Source organism: Eptatretus burgeri, chromosome 2 (assembly GCF_056783735.1).
Source record: "Eptatretus burgeri isolate ZD-2024b chromosome 2, Ebu_testis_v1, whole genome shotgun sequence".
Classification (NCBI taxonomy): Eukaryota; Metazoa; Chordata; class Myxini; order Myxiniformes; family Myxinidae; genus Eptatretus; species Eptatretus burgeri.
Window position 1 is genome coordinate 61314096 of NC_140962.1, and position 11250 is coordinate 61325345.

General features: G+C 41.8%; 1 protein-coding gene across 2 annotated transcripts in view; it reads left to right on the top strand.

The window, feature by feature from the left end:
- LOC147032150 (fos-related antigen 2-like) overlaps window positions 1-9889 on the top strand; it is a 90716-nt gene extending 80827 nt beyond the window's left edge. For both annotated transcript variants that reach the window (XM_085869497.1, XM_085869496.1), the window contains exons 3-4: window positions 6078-6185; window positions 7244-9889. In XM_085869497.1, coding sequence (XP_085725623.1) covers window positions 6078-6185; window positions 7244-7882 — 747 coding nt within the window. In that variant the 3' untranslated portion in view covers window positions 7883-9889. The remainder of the gene's footprint in view (window positions 1-6077; window positions 6186-7243) is intronic.
- The last annotated feature ends 1361 nt before the right edge of the window (window positions 9890-11250 follow it).

The following is an 11250-nucleotide window of genomic DNA, read 5'->3' on the forward strand; positions in this document are numbered from 1 at the left end:
GAGAGAGAGAGAGAGAGAGAGAGAGAGAGAGAGAGAGAGAGAGAGAGAGAGAGAAAGAGAAGGTTGGAAGAGGTGGAGATAGTGAATCTGGAAGTGGGGTAAATCAGTAAGGATGAAGTGAGGACTGCTATGAAGAAGATGAAAAGTGGAAAGGCAGTTGGCCCAGATGGTATACCAGTGGAGGCATGGAAGTGCTTATGAGAGATGGCAGTGGGTTTGATAACCAGATTGTTTAATAAAGTCTTGGAAAGTGAGAGGATGCCGGAGGAGTGGAGATTAAGTGTACTGGTTCCGATTTTCAAGAATAAGGGTGATGTGCAGATCTGTAGAAATTATAGAGGGATAAAGTTGTTAAGCCACACCATGAAGGTGTGGGAAAGAGTAGTGGAAGCTGGGTTGAGAGGAGAGGTGATGATTTGTGATCAGCAATATGGGTTTATGCCAGGAAAGAGCACCACTGATGCGATGTTTGCTTTGAGAATGTTGATGGAGAAGTATAGGGAAGGCCAGAAGGTGTTACATTGTGTGTTTGTGGATTTAGAGAAAGCTTCTGATAGGGTTTCCAAGAGAGGAGTTGTGGTATATATTGTATGAGCAAGTCGGGAGTGGTGGAGAAGTATGTGAGGATCGTGCAGGATATGTATGAGGACAGTGTGACAGCGGTGAGGTATGCGGTAGGAATGACGGACCGGTTTAAGCTAAAAGTGGGATTTCACCAAGGATCGAGTCTGAGCCCTTTCCTGTTTGCAATGGTGATGGATAGGTTGATGGATGAGATCAGACTGGAGTCTCCATGGACTATGATGTTTGCGGATGACATCATGATCTGTAGGGAGAGTAGGGAGCAGGCTGGGGCGAGCCTCGAGAGGTGGAGGTATGCACTGGAGAGAAGGGGAATGATAGTCTGTCGGAGTAAGACTGAGTCCATGTGCGTAAATGAGAGCGAGGGTGGTGGTATGGTGCGGTTGCAAGGAGTTGAGGTGGGGAAGGTGGATGGGTTTAAATACTTGGGATCAACTCTCCAAAGTAACGGAGAGTGTGGGAAAGAAGTGAAAAAGAGAGTGCAGGCAGGATGGAGTGGTTGGAGAAGAGTTGCAGGAGTGATTTGTGACAGAAGGGTAGCTGCAAGAGTGAAGGGGAAAGTATATAAGACGGTAGTGAGACCAGCTATGTTGTATGGTTTGGAGGTGGTGGCACTAACAAAAAGACAGGAAGCGGAGCTGGAGGTGGCAGAGTTAAAGATGCTCTGATTCTCGTTGGGAGTGACAAGGATGGATAGGATAAGAAATGAGTATATTAGAGGGACAGCGCAGGTAGGACGGTTTGGGAGACAAAGTGAGAGAGGCGAGATTGAGATGGTTTGGACATGTGCACAGGAGGGAAGCGGAGTTTATCGGGAGAAGGATGTTGAAGATGGAGCCGCCAGGCAGGAGGAGAAGAGGAAGGCCAAAGAAGTGGTTCATGGATACGGTGAGGGCGGACATGCGGGTGGTTGGAGTGTCAATGGAAGATGTGGAGGATAGAGCGAAATGGAGACGGTTGATCCGCTGTGGCGACCCCTAACGGGAGCTCGCCGAAAGAAGAAGAAGAAGATGTATGTATATACACACATTAGCGAGGCACCCATTCTATGCATTGGAGAAGGATGTACAGCCAGTTCATAAAGAACTTTGGCAAAAAATCTTTCTGCTGCTGACCCCAACAGAAGTAAGGTTGGTGATATTTCACAATGGAGAATCTGCAAATACCAAATCCACAAATGTCACGAGTGGAAACCCTCACATAAAGTAATTTTCTCATTCTGCCTTAAACTCAATCTCTCTATATTTTCATTCCAAACAGCATCATTTCAATCACAAATTAATACTCTACCATGAATACAATAAAATACAATATTACAAACACTCCTGAGGTAAAATAACATAGATACAATTCTCATGTGATGACCAATTGAAACGAATCTGCCAACGAAGAAGGGCAGATGCAAAACACTTCATATTGATTGAAAATTAATATCATTATTGCATTAAATTTTTTTATGAAAATTCATACCCATTTTAGAGTGGATAAAAGCGGAGTCGTTCAGGTGGAAACTCAAAATCCCACTTGTATTGAGATATTATCAAAGCAGCGAATGTTTCTCTCGAACCCGTGATTGTGTTTACTTCCAGATCGGGAGTAGTTTCATTCAGATTGAAAGTCAAAATCGTAATTGTATTGAGTTATTTATGAAAGCTCCCAACCAGTTTAGAACATCCGCTGGTACCCCAAACGTTGCACAGTAGGTTTGATGGGGCTAACTAAAAAACTGATGGAGCAGTTAAGGGACAGACGGCTATTCCTGATATATATATATATATATTACCGCATTATGCTTATGCATTGTCAGGAATAATGAACTGTGCTTCCCCATTGTCTTGGATCACTCACCTGCATTTGATTTTTCATTTATTTATTTCCATTTTTTCCCCTTTATTTATATTTCCATTTCCAGATGTTTTCCGATGGTTCTGTAATTTTTCCTGGTGTATCGGATTTGATGTCTCTTGCATGCAAAATTACCATGCTTCCCTATTGTCTCTGGTCGCTCACCTGCATTATTTTCATTTTTTTTTCATTTTTTTTTCTTTAACTGATATTTCCCTATGGTTCTGTGATTTTTCCCGGTGTAACGGCTTCAATGTCCATCGCACACAAAATTTCAGCTTTCGACGTCACCCGGAAGGTATCAATCTTTTATATCAGTCAGTCAATCAGTGGTGAGAAAGCTTTATGTACTACACACACACACACACACACACACACACACACACACACACACACACACACACACACACACACACACACACACACACACACACACACACACTACTAACATTTGTGAGATGGATTGCTTGATAATTGCCAATCTACATATTCCATCGAATCATTTTTATCTCTCATATTCACAACAAGAAAAACAGCAATCGGAGATTGCAGACCCTCACCAGGACTTGTTTTGTATGGTTCATGTAATTTTGTTTACTGGTGTGTTACGTAATTAATAAGAGACATAATTAGAACTGCCACTTTATAACTGCCGGCAGTGATGACTGTGTACCAAGACATCCCGCTTTGATGCAACACCGCTTTGATTTGACACCTGACCATGACCCATGATGTTTATTATTATTCAATTTAATTTGGAATGGGATTGGAATCAATTCAATTCAAATCAAATGGAAGACCAAATAGGTACAGTCATGCATTGGAGTAATGAGAAGGAACCAGTGGGACCATACTCTGTACAGAGCATCGGTGCTGCCGAAGCAGTCTCCTGGGCTATTGGGCACAATCCTGGACCGGTCGCCACTCCTCCGCAGGATACTGAAATGGCTCAACCCAAACAAGCAAAAAGCAAAGATTAAGTCATCAGGAGGAACCTGTATAGGATTTGCATTTCAGGTGCTACACCTCTACCCTCAAACCCATCCAGGCACAGCCAAGTGAGCCTTATTCCAAAATTCAAAGAAAATCAAAAAATTAAATTATTCTCTTTGCAAGGGCATGCGTCCGATCAAGTCGAAATTTCAGACATGTGTTCCCCTTACCACTTGATCATAATTTTGAAGTTTCATGTTGATTGATTTAACGGTTCCAGGGAAAACATTATTTAATATTTTTCTTCAAATCAATATGGCTGCCAAACTATGTGACCTCTCAATTATTCCTTAACAAACTTGTATACTCATGGCTTGGGGAACATTTGTGTGAGGTTTCCCCTTGATCTATCCAGTTGTTCTGAAGAAGATTTTTGTAGGTTTTAAGGTAAATCCAATATTGCTGCCAAACCATGTGACCTATGACATCATATGTGTGAACCTTTTGTTCCTCATCGATAGGCGGTTGTTTGTGCAAAGTTTCGCATCTATCTATTGAGCCATTTCTGAAAAGATTTTTCTTAAAAAAAACAATGTGGCTGCGGAATGACGTGACCAATTATGCATGAAATTTTTTTTTCTGTGGATCATTTTATCCCTAATTGACCCTCTAAAAATTTCATACTGATCAGATGTAGCATGCTACATATGCAATTATGACGTGATGAAGGCATCTATGACATAATTTTTAAAAATCACACTCATTCCCCATGAGGAGTACTTGCGATGTGCCAAGTTTCAAATTTTTTCTTTCGTGCGGTTTCAGAGATACATAGGTCCAAAGTTTTTCCATTTTTCCAACATGGCTGCCACACCATGTGACCTATGACGTTATAATTATCAATGAAACATTTTACATAAGTAGTTGCTCCTTTGGTGAAAAGTTCATCTCAACCTGACAAGCGGTTGTGAGAAAAACACAAAAGTTCTGTGCGGAGAAACAAACAGACACAAATGCAATACCCATTCCTTTGGCGAGGGTAATAAGGATGTAATATCTTGCTACTGTCAGGAATACATCAGATATATCCATGATGCTCACATGTAAATTGGTCTTCTTTTATTCAATTGGCATAATTGATTTTTTAAATCTAAAAAGAAATCCAATTACTTTAAATAACTTGTCTTTGTGGTTTGAAGGTGTAAGCTAATTGTAGAATTCCATATAAGTTCTATAATCGGATACATTGCATATTGCTTATTTGTTCACCTTTACCCTACGACCTATTCCCCTTCCTTCTCCCAACTCCTCTCGTCTTTTCCTCTCAAACTATGTCCATCATTCTTCTCGACTTTCCCCACCTGCATTTCTCACTAAATATTCCACCCCAATTATTAACCCCATTATTTTTTTTTCTGATGCAAACTAGCATTTTCATGACATCATCTTGACTCGTCAGTGCTACAAGAAATATCACTTGTCATTTTCAGGACTTTCAAATGAGAAAAAATTCCTAAGCTGTAAAATATTCTCATCGTACTGCAGTCTTGGTGTTCTTCCGAAGGTGGAACCTTGGAAAAGTGTATTAGTCAGCGTTCCGAGCAATACATGGTTAGGAGAAGGCACGTGGGGGGAAGGGGGAATGGATGGAGGGGAGGGGCGGACTGAAAATGCCTTCAAGCCGCATCCCAGGTGTGCAGTTTTCAAAAGGAAGCGACGAAGCCTCGATTCACATTTATAAATACAACTAATGTGTGGAGCGGCCACGGAGATTATTATATCTTCATGTTCAATGCATCTCTCTCCTGAACGCTTTGAATAATTCACCAAAATTAGAGAACCGCATTAAACTTCCTACCACCTGTATGCTGTTGGCAGGTACAATGATCACTCTCAATGAGAGATGTAACCGAGAGAAGCATATGCTTTAACAGCTCGCACCCAGCAATGGCCAACAGATTGATACACACAGCTCCTTTTGCCTTGGTTGGAGTGCGATCCATTGTTTGGACCCTATCTGGACAAGTAGGCTGAGAACCTGTCCTGATGACGTTGTCCATTTTTCCACCCAAACTGGATTTAGCCAAGTTTCCTTATTTCAGACTTTGTTATACTTGCCAACAATTATTAATATAACATGACCGTGACCAAAATTGGAACGAGTTGACATTTTATCATAAGTCTGCTGTCGTTTCCTCGTCTGTTTGTCTTTCTGCATCCCTTTTCGCCACGCATTGCAAATTGTAATAAGTTTGAGGTCATATCCGCTACATTTATTTGTATATGACGCTTTACCAGCTGTGCTCAAGAGTTCATGAAAGTCAAATATCTTTTTCATTTTTTGTTAAAGGTATACTGGCTGGAGGGTCAGGGCGGATAAGTGCACAATACTGTCACGTACATACAAGGATGTACAGGAACTTTGACACATGAGGAAGTCATTTTGGCCATTCATGCCTATGTTATATCAACGCATTGATTAAATGTATCAGTTTATCTATTCAATTTCACTACAGCGTTGAGGGGGAAGATTCTGGGGTAAGAGAACCACGGGACAGTCATAGCTACATACATTGTATGCGTTTTCAATCTACATGCATGAAAAGTTTAAAACATAATTCAAACCTCCCCTGAAAGTCAATGGTGTCACCTCATGCTCATTGGATAGACTTGCAGACCTTTCTTCTTTGAAAGATGTGTCTTGTGTGTTTTTTCAGCTAACACCGGAGGAGGCAGAGAAGAGAAGATTAAGAAGAGAACGTAATAAGCAAGCGGCTGCTCGCTGTCGAAATCGGAGGAGAGAATTGACCGATAGATTACAAGCTGTAAGTTCATAACCTTTTTCCACTGCACCAGTGTCGTCTCTAACCATGTGGAAAATGGGCACTGGTTTATTCATGAAAACACTGAGTTGGCTTGTGAAGTTTATACTGTATATACTCGTACGTCACCCAACTACTTCTTTAGCGGGCCCAATCAGTCCCAATTTATTGAGAGGTCGGCTGGGGAAACCTTTTCTGGCCCAAATCTTTGGCCAGGCCTGACATTCGAGTAAAGGTGTCAGGAAGTTGTAATTTGTTAATGGTTCAGACGGTAACTTGTCCACTCTTTGCGGACAACAGGGGATCTTTTGAGTCCAATAACTAATGCTAGCAGATGAGACACCAAGTTTAATATCCATCCAAGAGACAGCACACACATTGATGCATCATCCTGCCTTCAAAGCACCAGGATGACAGTTTATAGACTGGGTTCATATCCAGCTCAGAGGTGAATACACATACATAAGCTATCCTGTCAGCCCTACTGTATATACACTGTTCACATATAATGTACTGTATATTTTTTCATATATATTATCAGACAAGCGTGTCTTGCGTGCTGTTGTAGGTGGAATAAATTGATTCTTGCTGACATGTTTTTTGTAAAATGAGACAAAAGGAAAAGACGCTCCAACTGAAACGTCATCCATCACTCTCGACCACCGTGTGTCATTCAATGATGCATGGCATTCTAAAGTACTTTTGTATTTTCCAAGCGGTGTTTGCAGTCATAAAATAAGAAAATTTAGATACATCGTAAGAGGTAAAAAAAAATAATCAATTAATGAAACAGGAGATACATTGCTGTTCTGATGACAAAAAGCATGGGATGTTAATAAAAAGGGCAGTAATAAAGGGTGGATTATAATGGATTGACGATGGGTTTTTAAGAAGGGGCAACGTGTCCCTAGGGGCAACTGTGTAAACCAACTTGGTGTGTAAGAGGCCCTTTAGTCACCCCGCTACTCATTGCCTAGTCATGAAAGTGCGCGCGGATTGCCAGGAAGCGCGTGAGTCATTGTGCTGAGTGTCGCGTGCTCGGGCGCGAACCCTTCATGCAGGAAACTGAAAAGCTGGAGGAGGAGGGATCCGGGCTGAAGACCGAGATCGAGGGGCTGAAAAAGGAGAAGGACCGCCTGGAACTCATCCTCGGTGCACACAGGCCCGTGTGTAAAATGCCTCGGGAGCATCATTCTGAGGCGTGCGCTTCCACATCCGGTCACCTGGTGCCTCCGGCAAACCCCTTAGACTCAGCGAAGCTGGACATCAAGTTGGATCTCCAGAACTTGCCGGGTTCGTCGGGTTTGACACGTCAACAGTTGTCACAGCAACAACAACAGCAACCACAACAGCAAGAACAACAGCAACAACAACAACGACAACAACAACAGCAGCAGCAGCAGCAGCAACAGCACCACCACCAGCAAGTTTCAGGAAAGCCAATGAGTGGTGTGAGCATTTCTGGCTCTTATTATTTCGACCTTGAGCCGCTCGTCGATCCTGCCATCACTACTTCAGGTGTATTTCCATCTGGGTCTTATGCTTTTACTCCATATGTTTCGGTGCCCAGTACTGAGCCGTCCACGTCAGGGATTGTGTCCGAGGAACACAGTTGTCTAACTGCATCATTACCAAGCAGCAGCAGCAACGGTGATCAATCTTCGGATAGCCTGAGCTCACCCACCCTCATGGCACTCTGAGCATTAAATGCTTTGTCCCATCTGAAAGGCTTACCTTTTCACAGTGGCCTGTGGGTTCAGCCATCGTTGGGTGCCCTGTGGGCTTATTTCTCTTTGGAGCCTGAAGGCCCACCTCGACTTGGCTTTTTAAGGGTTTCCGTCTCGGCACCCTATGAGTGCAGCTATTCTTGGTGCCCTATGGGCTCTGCTGCTTGCAGCCCCAAGGGCTATAGTCTCTTGCCTCACACCCCCATGACTTTCCTGTGCCAATTAACTTGCGAGGTCACCACTAGTTGGTGCCTCGAGTTGCTCACTGCTTCACGAGTTCCAACTGTTGAGGACTCTGTGGCCTACCAAGCCTCGCAAGGCATTTGCTTGGCAAATTGTTTAAAAAATACAAAGAAATACAGATACAAAGAAAAGGATAATCCTCCACATCGAAGAACATTCCTCTCGCTATCTCGCTGGATTGAGGTCGTGCCATATCGTGTCGGTCAGTATCCCATTGCCTGGAGCTTATTGCACCAAAAAAATGAAGTGAATTGTTGAGAAGAGGAAAATAATTTGTGGACCCATCGAGTAACAATGAACTTTAGCTGTTCCACCGACAACTTTTGCTTCATGCGGGTGTTTTTGTATGAATTAATGACGTTTACGTTCCTGGTACGTTTTGGGCCATTGCATCCCACAAGGGTTTGTGGTGTGTTTTTATTTTCTATCCTCACTGAAGCAGTACACCAGTTGCTTACACACCGTATCATTCAACAACGCAGCTATTGAAATGAGTACTTCGTTTACTTAGCATTGAACACTGTTGCTTAGAACTGGATGCAATTACTATTCACCAGTAAATTTTATGACTGATGTGCACTGCTACTCATTACGTTAACTTATTACAGATATTTTCACACTGTTCTTGTTTTTGCTATTTAATCAAGATGGCTTTCGTTACTTTTGAGTGTAATTTATTTTTTTAGCCTGTCATTTTTGTTTTCCCTCGGACATATATATTTTCATCTCCCTTTATGAACTTACTGTGTACTGTGTATGTTTTCGGTGAAAACGCATGTTTGTTTTATTTATTTATTTGATTCCTTCATTCTCTTGATGCGCGTTGCGTCACAATCGGTGAACTGTTCTCGACGTGTTTTAGCGGAGATGTGCCATTAAACATTTAATGTTTGTATGCAGTGTGTGCATTCGGTGAAGAACTGATAGCGTTGAATGCAATTCATGTGATAACAAAGAAGACTAAATATTTTTCTAGAATTGAGTTGTATAATTTTTGGGGATACGAATAATTTAGAGAATATCTTTCTTGAAAGACTGCTGGCAGACTTTCACGTAGGTGACTAAAAGTTTATTTTCATAAGTTAATGTGTATATGGAGAAAGGCTGCTGTACCCATGTACCCTATGCACCAAAGCATCAATTTAGTTTGGCAAAAATGTTCGATGAATCGTTCCATTTTTGGTTCACGAGACAATGCCTTTGCATAAACGTATTTATCTAAGTTTAGTGTACATTGCTGTTCTGCCTTACGTGAAATTGAACCGTTTCTATTACACAAACACAAGGTAATCACACACACTCACTCACACACACACGGTAATCACACACACACACACACACACACACACACACGGTAATCACACACACACACACACACACACACACACACACCTGGCTGAATTTTCTAGTCCATTTCCATGGACACGAGCTACCCGAGCGTGCTGAATGGTTTCCTCCAATCAAAAGCCAGGATCAGTAGTTTGGCTTTCCTCACATGTGATGGGAGAACAATGCTGAAATGGAAATGAGCCAACCACATGTGTGCATCGTTCGCAGTGCTCTGTGTAAAACATGTGCATTGTTTAGTAACAATCATTGCCGTTTGCTGACACTAGGATTACAGTGCGGTGAATGAAGCTGCTATTTTCCACGGTAAAGGAATTTGAAGCATAAATTGATACAAAGTTGGACGATGTGATTGTATTGACATGCAAATAAAATGGATATTTGCACCAATTCGTTGCATGTTTACTCGATTCATGCCCACGGACATTCCTGTGTCTCGGCTATTATTGCCGAGATGAAAGCCAGAAAACAGGTTCATAACAGCAAAATGGTCATCGTTTTGGCACTGGTCAGACTTTTGGTACGATTGCTGATTCATCAATTTCAACGAATGTATACCTGAACAGGATTACATTACAAATTGATTCTGTTGGTTGCTTCATTATTTCTGCAGTTGTGCAATGGGTACTGGTATATGGCTAACTACAAGTTTCAGAGACTCCCCTGATGTGCCGGCGGGAGGGGTGGTGAATGTGACGTCAGACATCCACAAAACTTCACTAGAGTTTGCTGTTGTTGTTAGGGCCTTGGCCACCCCACGAGCTGATGCACAAAATGGGAAAAAGTTTTTTTTTGTAAATCAAAGTTAAAATTAAGTTTATTCTTTTTTGATTTGATCATGAAAACTCGAGAAAATCAATGTTAGGTTTCACTCTAAAATACTTCTCCATGGAATGCGCCGAGTCTTATTTACCTCCACCACCGAAGGTGATGGAGGTTATGTTTTCACTCCTTTCTGTCTGATTGTCTGTCTGTTTGTCTGTTTGTGTACAAGATATCTCAAAAAATTGTGGACGGATTTGGATGAAACTTGGTGGACAGGTTGGGTGTCGCAATGACGAATCGAATCGATTTGGGGGGAGATCTGAATCTGGATCTGGATACGAGAATAATTTAATTTCTTAAGTGATTCTTCACCATTGAGAGATGGGGCCAAAAACGATATGTAGCATGATATCTCAAAAACGTATTGGGCCCGATATGTTCTCGTGGATCAGGCATTACGTGGCGGAGGTATGCGCTCCACTGAGTGCCCCTCCAGTTTTAGACTTATTTTCGAGGTTATTTTAGACTGGTGCAGAATACAAGCTTTTCCATAATTAATTCCTGTCCCATTTGGGTCAATGTTGGGCCCTAAACAGTCTGCATAAACCAATAAACGTCCTGTTGATTTCATCTTTTGTTATACCTGTCCGCTGATGCAGATAGACACTAGGTTTCATGAGAAAGACTAGTTCTTCATTTTTCATTGTGCCAGATAGTACTTCAAGCTCAGTTTAGAGCTTGATCTTTTTTTTCTTCCTTATAGCAGGATAGCTTTTCTGTACATCGTGAACAGCAAATCTGTGGCCATTTCCGATGGCTTGTGACATGTTGTTGCTTGTTTTGCTTCTTTCCTTTTTTTTCATTTGCAAGAATATGCAAGACCATCACGATGAAGACCTATGTCTTTTATACCCTCTCTCCATTCTTCCAAGGTGGAGCTTTAATTTGATGTCATCACTTAATGACTTCTTTTTCAAGCAGTTAAT